At 39.4% G+C, this 21,306-nt stretch overlaps 1 protein-coding gene across 2 annotated transcripts in view; it reads left to right on the top strand.

Annotated features, from left to right (window-relative positions):
• ULK2 (unc-51 like autophagy activating kinase 2) overlaps nt 1-21,306 on the top strand; it is an 83,813-nt gene that overhangs the window by 23,451 nt on the left and 39,056 nt on the right. For both annotated transcript variants that reach the window (XM_055305433.1, XM_055305432.1), the window contains exons 8-13: nt 603-704; nt 2,053-2,111; nt 3,529-3,611; nt 7,149-7,196; nt 7,787-7,875; nt 13,239-13,410. In XM_055305433.1, the coding sequence (XP_055161408.1) occupies nt 603-704; nt 2,053-2,111; nt 3,529-3,611; nt 7,149-7,196; nt 7,787-7,875; nt 13,239-13,410 (553 nt within the window). The remainder of the gene's footprint in view (nt 1-602; nt 705-2,052; nt 2,112-3,528; nt 3,612-7,148; nt 7,197-7,786; nt 7,876-13,238; nt 13,411-21,306) is intronic.

The raw sequence follows: 21,306 nt of genomic DNA, 5'->3' as shown, positions 1-21,306 counted from the left end.
AGCAGCAGAGAAAACAAATGCCTTTGCTTTTAAGACAGTTCTTATTGTATTTTCATCATAGTTTGTATTTTATTTTAAAAGCTTTCAAATGACAGGAAAGAAAGGGAGTAATACAGCAAACACTTATGTACCTATTGTCCATATTTAATGAAGATAACATTTGGCCATGTTTGCCTTGATCTTTTTTTCTTTTTCTAGAAAGAAATAAAATATTTCAGCAATAGCCCAAGTCCTTTAAATTTTTCCCTCTTCCCATTTCCCACTCTTCTACCCCGGAGTAACCTCTGCCCTGTATTTGGTGTGTATCTTTCTTTGTTATAGCCTTAGTACTCTTACTGTATTACTGTCCATATAATATATAGAAATATTTGTTTCTATAAATTGCTTCTTTTCAGGCAATGTTGTTTTTGAGATTTACCAGTAAATCCCAGGGTAAAAATGTGGTTTAAGTTCACTGCAGAATCATCTGATTAAGGAAATGTCACAGTGTGATCTTGTTTTAGTAGTTTTGTTAGGAGCATGTGTGACCTTTACCAGATAATTTATTGGTATTGATTATGTAAATAACATCATGCATGTGTCTGCAATGTTTTTATCCCCAGGCTCCTGAGGTTATTATGTCTCAACATTATGATGCTAAGGCAGACCTGTGGAGCATAGGAACAGTGGTATATCAATGCCTAGTTGGAAAACCACCTTTTCAGGTAGCCTGACTTTTTACTTATGTGCTCAGTTTTGGGATCTTCTCGTTTCACAGTTGCCTTTGACTTATAAAACAAGGGATACATTGAAAGAAGCGTTTTTGGTTCCCTTGTGACTTGTTTTGATTTTGTCACAGGCAGAAGCTGCTATAGCGAGCCAGAACATCTTTTGCTTTTGCTTTTTTATTTTTATTTTTTCACTTGCCTTCTCTTTGTAGTTGGCCTGGGCATAAAGCCTGTTCTGTGTTTTCTGGGCTAGTGAAAACTAGCCAGGGTCAGGACTGACAACCTGGTGGGAAATGGTGTGACAGTGATAATCACCTCTCGCTTAGCTTGGTTTGGGGGCCCTGGACTCCATGTGAGGGCTAGGCCTGGGCTGGGAAGAAAAACTGGAAACCATCTCCAGCTTTCTATTCCTGCCACTGCTGGGTAAGAAGGAGGTGATAGTTCAGTTTTTTTATTTTATTTTATTTTATTTATGATAGTCACACAGAGAGAGAGAGGGGCAGAGACACAGGCAGAGGGAGAAGCAGGCTCCATGCACCGGGAGCCCGACGTGGGATTCGATCCCGGGTCTCCAGGATCGCGCCCTGGGCCAAAGGCAGGCGCCAAACCGCTGCGCCACCCAGGGATCCCATGATAGTTCAGTTTTTATGGAAATTATTCTGAGTGACTCTTCCCTCTTCTCCACCGTCCTCACATCCTGTCAGAAAGAGTCCCTCTAGAACTAATCAGGATGATTCCTCCTGAGTTCATATTGCCCAGTTACCAAGAGGTTTTTTGAACCTGAAAACTGGAGCAAAGTAAACATATCTGTCCAAGAAAATAATATAAAATCAGTGCCCTAGCCAGTCTAGACACTCAGTTTCTCAGTCTAGCTTGTTTGGGGAGGGGCAGTGGTGGAGTGGCTTTGGTAATCCAGCAGCCCTTACTGGGAGGGTGCTGCTTGTTGCCAGTTGCCAGGGAGGGACTGGAAGGTAGCCACAGCTCCATTCTTGGCTTGCATCATTGGGGGTCCTAATAAGGTAAAATATACCCTAATTTTACACAATAAAAATGTATGGGTTGGGTAGGCTGGATAACCTCCAGAGTAGTGGTTCTTAACTCTTCCTAAGTTTCAGGCTCCTCTGAGAGGCTGACCTCAGCAAAGATACACGAAGCCTAGATACGCAGAATTTGCACGCAGGTCCAGAGGTTTTTGAGTTCTAGTGTCCATCTGTGGCTCCTTCCGCCATCCACGGCTTTCAGGTTCAGAATGTCTGCTGTCTAGCAATAAGATGAGCATGGATCACATGATTTGAACTGTTTGCCCCTGTTTAGGAAATAAAACTTTTTTTTTTTTTTTAAACAGGCCAATAGTCCTCAAGACCTAAGGATGTTTTATGAAAAAAACAGAAGCTTAATGCCTAGGTACGTGTTCCGTTTTGCTGTGTTTTACTGTCTGTGAACACAACATTCGTTGAGCTCTGGGTTTTACTGGTTTCCGTTCTTGAATCTTTTTTCAGCTGATGGTAACGTGAAAATGTTCATTATAGCAACAAATCAGAGAATTACTGGTGTATCATCGGTTCCTGGATAGTGCTGTACCATTTTATTTTTCTTGTTTAAAATGTAAAGTATATTTAAAAGGAAAAACTACAGAAGTTTTATGTGCTCTTTGAGGGGAGGGAGATGCAAACAGAAACAGATGTGTGTGAGTGAGGAGGTCAGTTCCTCCCTGGGCCTTCCTTGCTCTCTAGGGTAATACAAGCTTGTTTTGTTATCTTTCCATATCTCTTCCATGGGAGTTTGAATGCTTATGTCGATATTTATACACACGTGTTTATATTTATGTATTTATACACACATATTTCAATACAAATTACATCAACTTTGGAAATTGTTCTGCAACATTTTTTACTCTACAGTGTATCTTAGACATCGTTGGGCAACAGGATATGGAGAACTACTTTATCCTTTTAAATGGCTCATAGAGTTCTGTGGTTAGATGTATCATATTTTGTTTAGTCAGATCCTTGTTTTCATTTTTTTATTTCTCCAAACGGTGTTTAGTGAAAAGCGTGTGTGTGTGTGTGTGTGTGTGTGTGTGTGTGTGTGTGTACGTTCACTTCTGTGTATTTCTTTAGGATGGACTCCTAGAAATGAAATTGTTAGACCAAAAGGTATGCCCTCCAAATTGGCCATGCAACAGTAGAAGAGAGTGCTTGTTTCCCCACGTTTTTACCAACATGGGATGTTATCAGACTGGGTGTCTCACAAACAGAAGAGGACCAATTAGCTATTAATTTAATTTGCACTATTCTCTTTACTAGTAAAGTTGCAGTCTTCCATTTGTTTAATGTTCTTTTGTAGTTTTTATTCTGTGAATTGCATATTCCTATTACTTATTTTTCTATTGGTTTATCCTTAATGGATTTTAGGAAGCTGTATTATTTCTCACTTGTATTTGTTTAAGCTGTGCCCTTTTGTAGGCAGAACTAGAGGTGGCTCTTTTTCTAATAAGGAACTCTAGCAGATATTAGTTAAAACTCAAGACTGTGCTTGTGAAGTGCTTTATTCCTGCAGATATTCAAACAGATAATAAGTGCAATGCAGGAATCTTCCCGGATGGATATTCTTTGTCAAAGGCAATTGCTTAGGTTTTGGGTTTTGTTTTTGTTTTTCTCCTATAAGGAATGAGGCTTTACCATGATCTTCTTGGTATAAAATGTATTTGTGAAGTTGCATATACGTTTTCATTTACCATAACGAAGGCAAAAGTCATGTAGTTAATATGTCTAAACTCACCACTTAGAGTCTTTTTTTTTTTTTTTCCCCTTTCTCCCAGTATTCCCAGAGAAACATCACCTTATTTGGCTAATCTCCTTTTGGGTTTGCTTCAGAGAAACCAGAAAGATAGAATGGACTTTGGTAAGTAATATTTTCAAATTTTGTACGCTTTCTAATTTGATTTTTGTGTATCCCAAAAAGATTGTATTTGAAAAGATACTATAGAGTTTTCAGAAGAAAATTAAAGTCAATTTCTTTCTTTTTCTTTATCTTTTTTGTTTCCCTTATTTTGTAAATACTGAGTGCTTGCTGTGTTCTAGGTATAGGGAATAGAGTAATAAATGATAAAGAAAATCCCTGTCTTCATGTAACACATATTCTTGTGGAAGGAGAGACAAACAAATGATAAACTATAATTATGCACCACATAGAAGGTGATAAGTGCCATAGGGAAGAAGAGGGATGGGAAATGTGAATGGGGGAGAGATTGAAAGTTTAAGTTCCATGAAGCCTTTTCTGAGGAAGTGGCCTTTGAATAAAGACTTGATTGATGGACAACAGGATAGTGAGAGAGTGGGCGGTGTGCATGTCTGGGGGAAGAGCTTTCCTGGCGGAGTGAACAGCCAGTACAGATGCCCAGAGCTGGGAGTGTGCCATGTACACTGGAGAAACAGTTAGAAGGCCAGTTGAAGACGTGGGCTTTTGCTCAAAGTGTGATGGGGAGAAATTGAGCAGAGGAATAATAGGATCTGACCGATGTTTTAAAAAAAGGATCATTCTGGTTGCCCGTTGCGAACAGACTGTGGAGAGAGGTGGTGAGGTAGGGGGAGGACAGAGGCTGGGGCGGGGGCAGTCAGGGAACAGATGAAGGGGCTTAGGCTGGAATTGTAGCTGCGGAAGTGGCCAGGAGTCCACTGAATCCTGGGTCTGTTTGGAGGTAGAGGCAGCGGGAGGTACAGATGAATTGGATATGAGAGAGAACTCAAAGATGCCTCCAGCGTTTCTGGCCTGAGCACGTGAAGCAATGAAATTGTTGGCTACGGACACGGGAAAGGCTGTGTAGCAGAGCAGGTTCTGGGAGAGTCAGGAGCTCAGGTTGGACCTGGTAGACAGAACACACACATTCAGCATAGGGGTGCATATGTCAAAAGGGCACTTGGGGTTCAGAGGAGAAATCTAGGCTGGGGATATATTTGGGAGAAGAACTGGAAGGAAGGAAAGGAGGAGAAACACTCCAGCCTTGAAGATGGGGCTTTGAGAGACAAGGAGGCGCAGCTCTGCGTGTGGCAACCCTTGTGAAGCTTGGTTCTCACCAGCGCTGTAGGGCTGCAGGAGAACAGGCTCTGGCTGCTCCACAGAGGCTGTGATTTTAGATTTTTAGATTCTAAAGGCAGAAGCCGTATCATTGATTTTGAGCCTTTCTCCTTTTTTTTTTTTTAAAAGATTTTATTTATTTATTCATGAGAGACACAGAGAGAGAGGCAGAGACACAGGCAGAGGGAGAAGCAGGCTCCATGCAGGGAGCCCAATGCGTGACTCTATCCCAGGACTCCAGGATCACACCTCGAGCCGAAGGCAGACGCTAAACCGCTGAGCCACCCGGGCTGCCCCCTTCTCCTTTTATAATTTAATCATTTAGAGCTAAACATTTCTAAGTATTTTAAGTTAACAGTCTATTTTTCAAATAATATTTTTCCACTTCTTGTGTAATGAGAGAATTTGGAATGCTTAATACTGTAGGGATTATCCAGTTCTTGAAGGCTTTGAAATGTTTTTCCCTGAAATTGTTTGGGTCTCAGCTCCTCTTTGGAGGACAGTTTGTTAACTTGTTCTTATCAATGTCATGTAAAAGATTGTTCTTATCAATCTTATTCTTACCAACCATATGTTAAAGCACCATGACTTAAATTTAAATGTCAGACCAGAAAAGCTGTAAGCAATGTTCAATGAAAATGCTTATTAAGTTAACCTTGATCTTGCATTTTTAGAAAAAAAAGTGATTTTTCTGATAGTAATTAGTTGTAATAGTAATAGAGATTTGCAAAAACTTAGTTCAGAGTTTTGGTCCGTTCATGTGTATTACGGAAATCCACATAGGCTTCTAGATAAAATAGACCAGAGTTTGAATTCTAGTCCTTCAACTTGCTAGCTCTTTGACATTAGAGAAGATACATGGCCTTTATGTGCTTTTTCCTTGTCCATAAAAGGAAAGATAATGCCGTGCATTAAGTTTGTGAGTACTAAATAAGCTGGTATGTAAAGCATGCAGTTCTTTGTTCTAGCAAATGCCCTCAGTTGACAACAGCTCTAGAAGTTTCCATATAGGGGACAAGGTGAAATAGTCTGGATATGTACTTTCTTAAAATTCTGTAAAGTTGGAACTAAATTTCAGCACATGCACTTGGTAAATATTTTTCTCTTTCGGAGTGAGAGATTAAATTTAGAGAGTTACTCTATAACCATGAGAGGTATCAGTCAATACTGAAACAACTTAGTCATCAATAATAGCTTTAAAATGACAGATTATATTAATGTATACTTTCCATACCATAGCAATTGGTTTGGAATGTGGTTTCAGAGCATTTGCATTCAAGTTTTTTAAAAATATCTTTTCTATTTTATCCCTATTATGTCCATAAAAATCAGCATAAAAAATCTCATATGTCAAACTAGAATTTATGTATATGTATATTAATTTTTGTTCTAAAAATGATCTTGGATAGAAAACTCATGTTTTTCTTCAAAACCTTCCACACTTAAAAAAACAAAAACAAAAACAAAAAACCCTCCACACTTCTATTCCTTAGCAGGTTATGTAAATGATAATATACTCTGAGTGACTTTTGGTGATTTATTTCAGTGAGACTCACAGGACCCTTCAGAGGAAGATACGTTCGTTAGACGGACCTGAGTTAAGCTTATCTTCATCTTGTATTAGCTCATTTAAACCCCCCACACTGGTGTGGCGCTGCCTTCTTGCTTGCTCTGTGAGATTTACTAGCATATAGGTCTGGGACTTCATGACAGATGAGATTATCTTTGTGGGTTTGTAAAGAAATAATGAAATACTTTATACACATAGGAAAGTAAAGAAAGTAAAATAAGGAACAGCCATGTACTCACCTGCTTATTTATCTTTATCTAATTAGCAGGCTTATTGTGTAGGTTTTCTCCTTGGTGGATAGCCAAAATACTAAATCAGACTAAACAGCTTTTTAAAAAAAAAAATGTGAAACCAGCTGTTGGAATATCTCTCTGGGATAGAAGGATCGGATATATTGTATAAATCCATTGCCTAGATTGCTTCTTAGAACAGTTAACAACAGCCTTGCTTGATGTATGTGCTTAGCAAGGGCCTGCTTACAGCCCTCCATGGGATTGTCTATGTGAGGGCAGCATATGTCAGAGCACATAGCTGCTTTGGTTGCTCGGGGCCTGCTGTGTTGGGAATGCACTTGTTGCAAAATTTACAAGTATTATATCCAATTTTTTGTTAATAATGACTTAGAATCTGATCATTTTTATAGATTTATAAAAATAATAGGCTTTTGCAGTGGAAGGAGATGGAGGCTACATAAAGAAGTTAACAATTATTTATGATCTCAAAGATATCAACAAGATTAACTTGTCTGCTAGTCAGCATCAGTCTAAGAGTTGCATTCTCTTTTTTCATTACAGAAGCATTTTTTAGCCATCCTTTTCTTGAGCAAGTTCCAGTGAAAAAATGTGAGTACCTAATTTTTTTGTGTGTTTTTACTTGCAGAGTGAATGTAGACTTAAGAAAAATTAATATTTTGTGTTACAAAATTAATTTTTGTTTTTTTTTAAATGCAAAGTAGGCCTTTTTTTTAAATTTTTATTTATTTATGATAGTCACAGAGAGAGAGAGAGAGAGAGAGAGCGAGAGGCAGAGACACAGGCAGAGGGAGAAGCAGGCTCCATGCACCGGGAGCCCGACATGGGATTCGATCCCGGGTCTCCAGGATCGCGCCCTGGGCCAAAGGCAGGCGCTAAACCGCTGCGCCACCCAGGGATCCCTAATTTTCGATTGTGCCTCTTAAGATTTCATTGAGTTTTTTCGTCAATACCCGTAACCATACTTATTTAATTACAGTTTTTTTTTTTTTTCCCAAATCCAAATTGAAACAGTTTTAGTAATTACAGCAGTTTTAGTTTTATCCTTGGGAGCTGTAATAAGTAGGAGAATGAATTTTTGGTCGGCACAAAGATGTCGTAGTTCTGCCAGGTTTTCTGTGAGACAGTCTGTATAATTGCACTACAGGGTAGTATCTCTCTTCATGTGTTTCATCCCCCAGCCTGCCCAGTCCCAGTGCCCGTGTACGCTGGCTCTGTCTCTGGAAGCTCCTGTGGTAGCTCTCCATCTTGTCGTTTTGCATCTCCACCAGTAAGTTTTGCTTTTATTAAAAATAATTTCAGAGTTAGGGCTATTACCTCTGTTCATAATGGAGCCTGCAAAAACATTGTGGATATACTTTTTATGGACAGTGTTTACTAGTGCTGCTGAGGTTTGGGAGAGAGCATCATTGTTGGGTCAGATGGACCTAGATTTGGACCTCTGCCCTCACTTAGCTGTATAAGCTTCAGCAAGAAATGTCACTTCTCTGGTCCGTTTTCCTCTGAACAGTGAGTATGGTGCTCTCACCTTTTCATGCCCTAGGGGGTTGGAAAGGATGATAATTGCAAAACATACCCATTACAAGTAGATAGTAATAAATTATTTATTTTCTCCAACTGTCATGACATCAGTTTGGATATCTGTTCAGTACATAGAATTACCAGTGGTGGGGAGTGACCTCTGAGCCCATTCCTCTGACCTCAGTTCCCATAATGGTGGTTATCAGTCCTTTAGGAGTTGTTCTACACCAGCCTCTTCCCTCCCTTGGAGTTTCCAGGCCATTTTCTCCATGGCTCTCTTCCATCCAACCTCAGTGCTTCTTCTAGATCCTGACAATTTCTGGTCACTTCCAGTCACTACTTCTTCCTGTTCCACTCTCCCAGGGTTTTACTTTGCCCTCTTCTGACCCTTCTCCCAAATCTCTGTTGCAGTGTGGGTTGTGACCTTGAGTCTTACCCATAAGCTGAAGGTCCAAGGGCTCTTGTGTCCACTATTGTGAATATTTTCCAGATTAGCCTGGTAGACGTGGATTTCTTGAATTCTGCTGGTGGAGGGTGGGGCAGTCATAAAAGGAAGTGTTTGTATAATTAGCGGGTTTCACCTCAGAGATTTAAGAGCATGCGGCTTGGGAGCTTCTACATCCCTCTCTTGCCACATTGACCAGGACAAATGACTTAATCCCTGAGCTTGTTTCTCATATGCAAAGTGAGTGTGATTGACCTGTTTCATGGGGTTTCTTAAGGATAAATGAGCAAAAGCACTTTACTACCATGTCTGGTACTTACAATACTTAGTAAGTGGCAACTGCTATTATTATTATTTTCAAGGAAAACCTAGCAGCCCATAGCTGAAGCAGATGCTGAACCAGCCTCTCATAAGCAGACGAGTCCTAAAACTGGCAAAACACCTTTTTGCACAACCCTACAGGCTTAAACCAAGTAGGAAAAGCAGACAGGCTAGTAAGACTTAACGTTAGATCCCCATGAATTCTTCTCCCTAAGAGGAAAAAAAAATGTTGTGTATTTCCTGTTTCAGTCTAGAATATAAGAAAACACTGGATTTGGAGTGGCTAGGGGGACATGTAGAGGAGTGTAATGACATGGAAAGACAGTTGGCTTTATTTGGAGCCAGGCACAGCTGGCTTCAGCACTGGCCCTGCTGCTTGCTCGCTTTTAACTTTGGGTAAGTCAGTTCCAGAGCTGAGCTGTGGCTCCCTCATTGGTAACACAGGCTTCATGAACCTTTGGTTGAAAAGAGCAGCCATAGTGAGTATGCGATGAACTGTAACTATTATTATGAAGTCTATATTTGATATAGCATGATACATGAGATGAAAAGCAGAGTTTATGCTTGAGAAAGGAGCCACAGGGCAGAATCTAATTGTGGGAGAGTTGTGGGAAAGCCAGAATAAAGGAGCCTGTTTGTAGAATGACTGAGAAAGAGAGGGTCCAGTAGGAGGGACACTGAATTGGAAATTGCTTTGACTGAAGTGAGCAAGTTGGTTTTTTTTTTGTTGGGTGGGGTAGCATTGGAAGAGAGAGCATACTGAGCTAGGTTTGGGCTGCTGGGGAAGAGATGGGAGTGCTAACAGGAGTGAGGACATGCTGGAGGCAGAGAAGAGGTGTATTTAGATGCTAAAAACTTTGGTGGGAAAACTGTTTTTAGAAGGCCTTTATTAAGAGCTAATGCTTGGGTGCCTTGCCTGGGTGGCTCAGTCCCTTAGGCATCCAACTCTTGATCTCAACTCAGGTCTTGATCTCAGGGTTGTGAGTTCAAGCTCTATATTGGGCTCCACACTGGGCGTGGAGCCTACTTAAAAAAAAAAGCTAAAAAAAAACAGCACCCTAATGCTTGAAGTAAAAATAAAAAAGGAAAAAGGAAAGCTGGGGAATAAAAGGAAATCAAGAATGTTTCTGTATAATTTCCAGGTACTGAGATGGTTTAGTAGGCCTTGCTTTTATTTTAATCTAACAAAAGTAAGGTGATTTTGTACATATGTCCCCTTCCTTCCTACAGCTGGAGTAGACTCTCATATGGAAGGTTGATACACACAGGCATGCACATGTAACATTCTCTTTCTTATATTCTCACACAAATATCCAGCTGCTGCTTTATCCCAGAGAAATCTTTGGAAGGAAAAAAATCCAAATCTGTCTTTCAATTATGATACCAGCTATAGTTTAAATGCTATTTAGATAATATTTCTTGAATAATTATTGGTTTCATAATATTTTATTAAATACCTACTTTGTGTAAGGTTCTGGTTGATAGTAATGATAGTAATGAATGAGCTTACATTAGGGAGGTTTTAATTTAGCTGTGTGGAGAAGAGATAGAAATCAATCATTGTTAGAAGCATATGTGTATGCCTTTTTATTGCCTGTGGGAATGTGAATGAGAGCATGAAATCAGGTCAAGAGCTCAGAAAGGCTGCTCAGGGGAGGGCATTGAGCTGCATTTTGAAGAAAGACTAAGCAAAGTGAATTAGTAAAAGAATGGTATTGTAGACAGAGGAATCCCTATTCATGAAGTCATGGAAACATGACCCACTCAAAGGACTCTGTAACCCCCATGCCCACTTAAATTTCCTACAATTAAGTGAAATTAAAAATTTTTTCCTGTTCATGTTAGCCACATTTCAAGTGTTGAATAGCCATCTATAGCTAGTAGATCTATATCACACTGGACAGCTTAGATGTAGAACTTCTCCATCATTGCTGGAAGTTCTGTGGACGAGGCTTCTCCGAGCAGTCCAGTCTGGTGAGTATAGAGAGCATTGGTGGTGTGGGGAGGGGGAGGTAAAGTCAGAGAGGCAGGGAGCTGCTGTATCATGACAGGATTTGGCTGTGGTGAACCATCTGAGTGGTTTTAGGTGAAGGTGTATTGTAACCCGCTAGATTCTTCTAAAAACAGGGTGGAAGTAGACTAGTACTACTGGTAGACTAGCAGAGAGTAGAGTGGTCTATTAGAAGAAAGAGAACACTGCAGACTCTCACACATTATTTTTTTTTGTTTTTCTGAGAATGAGGGTCTGAGCTAAGGGGAAGGTGGGGGCCAGGTAAGAGAATGGTGGAGTTTGTAGGGTTTGGAATTGCTTGAACTGGAGACCGAATGGATGGATAATGATGAAGTCGCTCAGTAAGAGAGTGTGGGGAGGAGTGCTTTGCAGTAGAAAGGTGGTGAGTTAGTCCCTTGCTCACTGGAGAGATCTAGGCTGCAGAGGTGAGGTGGTACTTGAAGGCAGGAGGGTTGGAGTGGTCACTGGGGTGAGTATAAAAATGTGAGTAGCAGAGGGCCCAGAGTGGCACCTTGGGGAACTCCACTTCCTCTCCTTTAAGGGACAAGTGAGAAGCAGGTGCCCAAAAAAGAGACTAAGAAGTGGGAGGAGAAGCAGGGGCACTGAGTGAAGGGGTAGAGTGTCAAGAACAGTCGGCAGTGCAGGTAACTTAAGAAATAGAGCATGTGTCCACATGACTTGGCAGTGGGAGTTAATTAACGGTAAGCCCAATAAAGACCATTTCGTTGGACAGATGAAGGCAGAAAATGGATTATGGTGGGTGGAGCGATACATAGGAGGTGAGGAGCTTGTGTCTGTGAGGACTCATCATTTCAAGAGACATTGTTAAAAAGTAGAGAAGTGAGAGCAGATGGCAATTGAGAGGACTGCAGGGATTTGAGGTGTGAGAATCTGGAAGGTGTATATGCACGGAGGGGGAGAAAGCCAGCGGAGAGGGAGAGGATGAGAGCATCAGGGGCAGAGGGGAGCTGGTCCGGGTCTCTGAGGACATAGAGGGGAATAGGCTTAGGGCACAGTGGAGAGACCAGGGGGAGAAGATCCCTTCCACTCAGATGCTGTGGGGGCACCAACTTTACAAATGCAGTGAAGAGCTTGAGAAAGTGCCCACCCAAACCAGTGGAAAGAAATCGTGGAGTTAGATGCTGGGAATCACATCTCGACTGCTATTTAGTTGCATGATCTTGGGCGAATTCCCTAAACTTCGGAGCTTTGTTTATTTATACATATATGAAATGGGTTTCAGAACAGGACTGGGGTTAGGTAAGACGTGGAAAGCTCTCAATAGTGTCTAGTCCATGTTAGATGATCAGTCATAGTAGTCTTTCATTGCCCCTTCCCTTTATTACCTTGACACAAAAGGTCTCCTGAAAATGTGATGAGATTGTATATCATGTGTGTGTCACACACAATAGGAGATCTGACACAGATTTCATTGCACTGTGACATTTGGAGGAGCACTAGCAGTGAATTGGGTGTTTAAGACATGGGTTTAAGTTTAAAGGGCATTGTGTAGTATTTTTCCTTTTCTTAAATAGAAACAGAGGTTAAACAGGATCATAGGGGACTTAACACAATGAGTTAGGAACTTTATTGTTTGAGAAAACCATTATGTAATCAAGACGTTTAATTAGAGGTGTCACTTGAGTCCTTGAACTAGGTAAATGCTGCTTACATCTAATTATTTGTTTATACATTTTATATGCTTTTCTTTCCTTCCTGTCCTATGTCCTGCAAACCCACTCCTCCCCCTAACAAAGAGGAACGAAAGGAACATACCTACAGCCTATAAGGTTCTCCAGATCTTTCTTTCTGCGAGCGTACATGATTCTCTAGGTTTGAATGCAGTTATCCATATTGGTTTATTCACTTTTTTACATAACATGGTGTCTTGCTTTCCTGTTTACAATATGTTCTTCTTTGGAGGTTTAAAACTTCTAAAACATGTACAGGATGTCATTAGTCCAAAGTCCCTGGACATTGTTCAAATGAATAGTTACTGAGTACCTGCCCTGCTAGGCCAGGAGCCGACACCGGGAGTGATGAGATGATAAAAACACACCTCAGAAATTTCAGGAGAGGCAGACATGTACATGATGTGTGGTATGCTGTATTTTTAAGTATCACTTTTGAAAACCATTTGAGAAGTCTTTATACAAAGACACTTGAAACTGTGCTTCTCTAAGGGAAAGATTTTCTGAAGAGATTTTTTTTTTTATTTTAAGATGGAATTGAACTTTATGCCCACTCTTATGAAGACAGTATTCCTTAGTCTAATGGCTATTCTGACATGCATTTTATTATTAGGCCAGTTTTAATTTTATGTTGTTAATTTTAGTCCCTTCCAGATATGCAGCATATTCAGGAAGAAAACTTATCCTCCCCACCATTGGGTCCTCCCAACTACCTACAAGTGTCCAAAGATTCTGCCAGTACTAGTAGCAAGAACTCTTCTTGTGACACGGATGACTTTGTTTTGGTTCCACACAACATCTCGTCAGACCACTCATGTGAGAATCTTTTCTACTTGTACACATTATATTTCTTAATTTACTAGACTAGCATTTATTTTTAACCTTTATATCATGCTCTCTTGGGGAGGGCACCTTTTCAACTGGGCACTTTACTTAGTTGTTTGAATCCCCAGAATGATATACCTGCTTTTCTAAGATCTACTCAGTCATCTTCCACAAAACAGTCACTTTGGATTCTGAAGGTAGATGAAAGGTTTGCAGGAAACTTATCTCAAATTCTGTTTGTGTGCAAACAGAAAGAAATAGAAAAGTCAGCAGAATGGGAGAAATTAAATTTAAGGAAAGGAATTAAAGGAAGATCTCTTTTGCAAAAACAACCTTAGAGTCAAGGGCAGTCTGGATGCCCTTCAGAAGATACTGGTGTGAGGTCATGAATGAGTTTTCATAAATATATAGGAAGAACTTTTATAAAGGAAGCAGAATCCAAGTTGACTAAATATGGGCAGGGCTCTAAGGAATAGTGAAGGGCACCAGAAAATCTGCAGAAAACAAGTTAGAACCCTTGAGAAAGAAGGAACTGTGGTTTGGTGGTGAAGGAACAGGATCAGAAAAACTAGAAATTTGGTTACTTTGATAGTTGAATGGTATCAAGTTGACCATGTGCAAGTGCAGATGGTTAGAGAAGTTCATATCAAGGGGTCTATGTAGTTGTTTGTCAAATACTGATTTTATAGCTGCTGCTGTTAGGCACGGTGCTAGTGTTGTGAAGGCCATCATCCCTAGAGCAAGTGCACTTTGGGATGTATTGGCTAGGGACAGAAAGGCACAGATGGAGCTGCAGGAGTAGGTGGCAGTTCACGATCAGTGCTCTGACCACTGGGAATTACCTTTAAAAATCCAGTATAGGGTGGTTTCATTCTATTTTTTTTAAATTTTTATTTATTTATGATAGAGAGAGAGAGAGAGAGGCAGAGACACAGGCAGAGGGAGAAGCAGGCTCCATGCAGGGAGCCCGACGTGGGATTCGATCCTGGGTCTCCAGGATCACGCCCTGGGCCAAAGGCAGGCGCTAAACCGCTGCGCCACCCAGGGATCCCTCATTCTATTTTTTAAAAGGAATTAGAACTTTAAAAATTATGCAATATTACGAACAGGAAGTAATACAGCAGATACTCAGATCACCACCATGCTAATTTTATTTATGTCAACGTTTTGCCATATTGTTATAGATGTCTTTTCTTAAAGATATAAAATGTTCTAGGTACAGCTAAAGCCCTTTTCCTCATTCTACTCTTGGCAGAGGTAAATTCTTTCTGTAGATTTTTTTTTTATGCTTCCACATATGTCTTTATCTATAAATAACATACAGTATTCTTGTGTTTTTACAGTTCTAAGTAAATGGTATAAGGAACGTTTCTATAGCTTGGTTGTTGGTTTTTTTTTTCATGTTTTTGCTATGTATCTAGATACATATTTAAATGTGTATGTAGTTTGTTTTAACATCTAAATTTTATAGTGCAACTAACCCACAAGTTTATCCATTTCTCTGCTGAGGGTTACCTAGAAAATTTCTATCTTTTCACTATTCAAAATATATTGTAACAGATGTCCTTATGTCAGAGTTTCTTCCACATGGATACTCTAGAAATTGTCAACTTCAAATCTATAAAATACTGGTACAGACAAGTTGTAGGCAGCTAACAGTCTCTGCCACGCTGCCCCAATGCAATCATGGTACCTTCTAAAGATTTTTTTATTGTATTTAATTTTATCTGGAATTCACTTTTGTAAATGGAATAAGGTAGAGATCTTAGTATTGAATATTCTGTCCTTTCTCTACTGATAGGTAGAATTGGTTTGTTTTAAGGTTTTCTTTTTCATTGGTCTATGTCTCTACATTATAATCATTTTTAAGTGCATGTGTGCGTGTGTGTTTGTGTGTGTGTATGTGTATGTGTGAGATGGTGGGAATTGGTGATGGTAGAGAGCATTCTAGTATTCTTTGAAATTACCCTGGCTACTCTTGCCCCCTTTTACTCCCATGTAGTTTAATTTCAGCTTGACAAATCCTACAAAAACCATTTGGGGATTTTGATGGGAATTGTGTTGATTTTATAAGACCTGTATAGTGTAGTTAATGATCTTTACAATATAAAATTGTCAAATCAAGAATATGTGTTTCTTACAAAACAGATGAATGGGGAAAGGAAGGAAAAATAAAGTAAGATAAAAATGGAGAGGGAGGTAAACCATAGGAGACTCTTGACTATAGAGAACAAACTGAGGGTCCCTGGAGGGGAGGGAGGTAGGGGATAGGGTAACTGGGTGATGGGCATTAAGGAGGGCATGTAGTGTCATGAGCCCTGGGTGTTCTATGCAGCTGTTAGATCACTGAACTCTATCTCTGAAACTAATACACCATATGTTAACTAACTTGAATTTAAATAAAATCTTAAAAAGAAAGAAGAGTATGTGTTTCTCCATTTATTTAGATTTCCTTAAAGTGTTTTGATAGATTTTGTATTTTCCTGTATAAAGGACATTCACATCTTTTGTCTTATTCTAGTTACCTTGGGTTTTTGTCCTTGTGAAAATACTGTATTTGAAATTTATTTTTTTCAAAACTGCTTCTGTTGAGGTCTTTGTGCTGCCAAATCTCAAGTCATTTCTCAGTCTTCATCTTTTGATATTTTTACAGCATTTGTTGTAGGTGGCCCTTCTTTTTAGTTATTCAAAATTTGTTATTGTAGAATACATCATGCATGTATTTTTTTTTAATTTTTATTTATTTATGATAGTCACAGAGAGAGAGAGAGAGGCAGAGACACAGGCAGAGGGAGAAGCAGGCTCCATGCACCGGGAGCCCGACGTGGGATTCGATCCCGGGTCTCCAGGATCGCGCCCTGGGCCAAAGGCAGGCGCTAAACCACTGCGCCACCCAGGGATCCCCGTGCATGTATTTTTTAAAGGTTTCATTTATATATTTATTTTTTAAAGATTTTATTTATTTAGAGAGAGTAAGAGCAAGTGAGGGGAGGGGCAGAAGGAGAGGGAGAGAGAATCCCAAGCAGACTTCCTGCTGAGCTCTGAGCCTAACATGGGGCTCGATCTCATGACACCGTGATCATAATCTGAGCTGAAATCAAGAGTTGAACTCTCAACTGACTGAGCCACCCAGGCACCCCAAATATTTCTTTTTTTTTTAGATTTTATTTATTCATGAGACACACACACACACAGAAGCAGAGACACAGGCAGAGGGAGAAGCAGGCTCCATGCAGGGAACCCTATGTGGGACTCGATCCCAGGACTCCAGGACCACGCCCTGGGCTGAAGGTAGGCGCCAAACCGCTGAGCCACCCAGGGATCCCTCAAGATTTTTTTTTTTTTTTGGAGCAGTTTAAGGTTTATAACAAAATTGAGAGGAAGGTACAGGTTTCCCACCCAACTCCTGCCCCCCCCATTCTCAACATCATTCACCAGAATAGTACATTTGTTACTGAGGATAAACCTACATTGACACATCACAATCATCCATTGTCCAAAGTCTACTTAGAATTCATTCTTACTGTACGTTCTGTGGGTTTGGAGAACGGTATAATGACATATAGCTATCATTATAATGTACAGAGCATTTTCACTGCCCTAAAAATTCTCTGTGCTCCCCACCTACCCCTTGGAAACCACTGATCTTTTTGCCGTCTCTATAGTTTGTACCACAGTTTATCCATTTACCTATTGAAGGACATTTTTATTTTTTCCAATTTTTGACAATTAAGAATAAAGCTACTATAAACATGTTTATACAGGTCTGTGTGGACGTATGTGTGCATCTCCTTTGGATAATCACCAAGGAGCATGCATGACTGCTGGCTGGTATGGTAACAGCATGTTTAGTTTTATAAGAAGACACCAAACTCTTATGAAGTGGCTGTACCGTTTTGCATTCCCACCAGCAATGGATGGGAGTTCCTGTTGCTCTATATCATCAGCACTTGGTGATGTCAGTGCTCCAGGGTGGGCTGTTCTAATAGATGTGCAATGGTATCTCGTTTTAATTTGCATTTCTCTGATGACATGTGATCAACATCTTTTCATGTGATTATTCACCATCCATATGTCTTCTTTGGTGAGGTGTCTGTTAAGATCTTTGACATCCCAGTTTTTAATTGGGTTGTATGTTATCTTATTGTTGAGCTTTAAGGATTCTTTGTATATTTCAGATAACAGTCCTTTATCAGATGTGTCTTTTGCAAATATCTTTGTTCCGTCTATGGCTTATATTCCATTCTCTTGATACTGTCTTTCACAGAGCAGTTGTTTTTAATTTTAATAAGTTAATTATTAAATTTAATGATTAAATCATTTAAATTAATTTATTTCTTTTATGGATTGTGTTTTTGGTGTTGGTATCATGATACCCAAGAACCTCCAGGTTTTCTCCTGTGTTATCTTCTACAGTACTTGCAGTATTTTTCTTTTACATTTAGGCCTGTGCCCCATTTTAAGTTAATCTTTTCGAAAGGACTGTATCTCAGTGATTTTTTTTCTTGGTCTGTCGATGTCTAGTTGTTCCAGCATCATTTTTTTTTTTCTTTCAGCATCATTTGTGGAAGATAGCCTCTGCTCCATTATATTATCTTTACTCCTATCAAAGATAGGTTGACTATATTTGTGGGGGTTTCTTTCTGATCTCCCTGTTCTGTTCCACTGATCTATTTGTTCTTTTGCCAATACAACACTGTCTTGATTACTGTAGTTTTATATTGTCTTGAAGTTGAATAGCGTCAGTCTTTTGTCCTTCTCCATCAATATTCTGTTGGCTTTTATGGGTCCTTTGCCTCTCCATTTAAGCTTTAGAATTAGTTTGTCGCTATTCATAAAATTAACTTCCTGGAATTGTCATTGGGATTGTAGTGAATCTTTAGATTAAGTTGAGAAGAACTGAAATGTTGACAATATTGAGTCTTCCTATCCAGACATAGAGTGTCTCTCCACTTATTTGGTTCTTCTTTGATTTCATTCATCAGAGTTTTGTAGTTTTCCTCATGTAGATCATATATGAATTTTGCTAGATTTATACCTAAATATTTCATTTTGGGGGTGCTACATATAAATGGTGTTTTTAATTTCAAATTTTAATTGTTTATTATTGAGATACAGAAAAGCAATTTACTTTTTAAATATTAACCTTGTATCCTGAAATCTTGCTTTCATCACTTAATAGTTCCAGGAGGTTTTTTGTCAATTCTTTCAGATTTTTTTACATAATTGCATCATCTGTGAACAATAATTTTTTGTTTACCTTCCCATGCTGTATACCTTTCATTTCCTTTTCTTAATGCATTAATGCATTAATAAGGACTTCTGTGCAAAGTTGAAAAGGAGTGGTGAAAGAGAACATCCTTCACAGATATATGAAATTGTAATAACCACAGTCAATAAAAAAAATTAGTGGAAGAAAAAAAAAGAAATGAGAGAGGACATCCTTATATTTTTACCTAATTTTAGTGGGAAAGCTTGAAGTTTCTCACCATTTAGTATGATGTTAGCAGTAGCTTTTTGTAGATATTCTTTATCAAACCATTCCTAGTTTACTGTGAGTTTTTATCATAAATGAAAAATGGATTTTGTCCATTACTTTTGGATTTTGTCAAATGCTTTTTCTGTGATTTTCCTTTTTAGTGTATTAATGTGATAGATTACATTGTTTTAGAATGTTGTGCCAACCTTGTATATGTGAGATAAATCCCATTTGGTCATGGTTTTTTTTTTTTTTATTAAAGATTTTATTTATTTATTCATGAGAGACACAGAGAGAGAGAAAGAGGCAGAGACACAGGCAGAGGGAGAAGCAGGCTCCATGTAGGGAACCCAATGTGGGACCCCGATCCCAGGACTCCAGGATCATGCCCTGGGCCGAAGGCAGGCGCTAAACCTCTGAGCCACTCAGGGATCCCCTGGTCATGGTTTATAAATCTTTTTATTCGTTGCTGGATTCAGTTTGCTAATATTTTGTTGGAGATTTTTGCATCTGTGTTCATGAGAAATATTGGTCTGTAGACTTGTATGTCTTTTTCTGGTGTTGGTATGAGGGTAATGATGGCCTCAGAGAATGAGTTAAGAAATATTCTCTCTGCTTCTATACTCTGAAAGAGATAGAAAATAGAGATTTGGTATAATCCCTCCTTAAATGTTTGGTAGAATTCACCAGAGAACTAATCTGGGCCTGGTGCTTTCTATTTTAGAAGGCTATTAATTATTGATTAGACATATACGCAAAATACCTGTTTCTTCCTGAGTGAGTTTTGGCAGATTAGGTCTTTCACAGAATTGGTCCATTCATCTAGGCTATCAAATTTGTGGTCATAGAGTTGTTCATAGTATTCCTGTATTATTTTTCTGTAATTTGAAAATGATCTGCCTAGGTGTAATTGTTTTGAGCACTTATCCTGCTTAGAGTTCTCTGAGCTTCATGAATCTGTGACTTGGTGTCTGGTTTCATTTAGGGAAAATCTCAGTCGTTTCCAATACTTCCCTCTGTTCCTTTTATTTTTTCTTCTCTTTCTGGTAATCCCATTACACACGTTACACCTTGTGTAGTTGTCCCACAGACCTTGGATCTTCTGTTGTCTTTTAAAAAAGAAATCTTTGTTTTTTTTTCTCTTTGCTTTGCAGTTTTTGAGGATTCTGTGGTTATGTTTTCTAGTTCAGAGCTTCTTTCCTCAGCTGTGTCCAGTCTACTAATGAGCCTATCAAAGACATTCTTCATTTCCTTCACAGTGGTTTTTATGCTCTAGCATTCCTTTGTGGTTCATTGCTAGGATTTCCATCTCTCTTCTTACTTTGCTCATTTGTTCTAACATGCTGTCTACCTCTTCCACTGGGGCCCTTAGCATATTAATCATAGTTGTTTTAAATTTTCAGGCTGATAACTCTAACATTCCTGCATGTCTGGTTCTGATGCTCGCCTTGTCTCTTCAAACTAGGTTTTTTGCCTGTTGGTATGCCCTGTGACTTTTTCTTGATAGTCAGACATGATGACTATCATGGGTAAAGGAACTGCTGTAAGTAGACTTGTTGGTGCTGTGGTGGTGGGGTGTAGGGGGAGGGAAGTAGTGTTCTATAGTACTGTGATGAGGTCTCATCTCAGTCTCTGGTCTATGGACTCACCAGTGTTTCCCAGTTTCTTTCTCCTGCCTTAGGTGAGACAGGATGGCTCTGGGGTCTCCCTGCCCCGAGCTCAGTTAGGTGGGAGCTTAATTCCAGCAGAGAAAGCTCTGATTAAGTGGTTTCCCCTGAGGGCAAGCCTTGTTAGACCAGAAGCAAGAGGGGATTTTTCTCCACAGTTAACTATGAGCATCTGAATTCCCCAAGATCAATCTGACCATATTATGAGCCTACCTCTGCGCAGATCCTGCTGGAATCTTTAACTCTGAGAGTTGTCCATAGTAATCCTCCAGCAAATTGCCAACCACAGTTCATGTTTTTTCTGCCATGGCTGTGGTTTCCTCCATCCTTCTGCTAGTGAGTCTCTTCACAGATGAACCACAACTCCCTGTTTTTGCCTGTCTGTCTCTCTTATCCTGGGGCATCAGCTTGCCTTTGTCCACCTCTGTCTTTTAGATCCAAGAAAAATTGGTGATTTTTCAGTCTGTTCAGCTTGTCGTTAGGTTAGAATGGCAACTTCCAAGCTGCTTACATGCGAAACCGGGACCCCGAAGTCCCCACGTAAGATCTTTAATACTATTTAAAAGTAGTAATAAGACAAACCTGAATACATGCCTCTGATTTTCTTTTTCTCTTTTGTCTGAGTTTATATTTGTTTTGTTTTATTGCTCTAAGTTTAGGGAAATTTCCTTGATGTTTTCTTTTATTGAGTTTCATTTTATGTTCTCATATTTTTAATTTTTAGAAGTATTATTCTTATTT

The sequence above is a fragment of the Nyctereutes procyonoides genome, unplaced genomic scaffold (genome assembly GCF_905146905.1).
Source record: "Nyctereutes procyonoides isolate TBG_1078 unplaced genomic scaffold, NYPRO_anot_genome, whole genome shotgun sequence".
In the NCBI taxonomy this organism is placed as follows: domain Eukaryota; kingdom Metazoa; phylum Chordata; class Mammalia; order Carnivora; family Canidae; genus Nyctereutes; species Nyctereutes procyonoides.
Note: the sequence above shows the minus strand (reverse complement) of the source record. Positions and strands in the feature narration are given on the sequence as shown.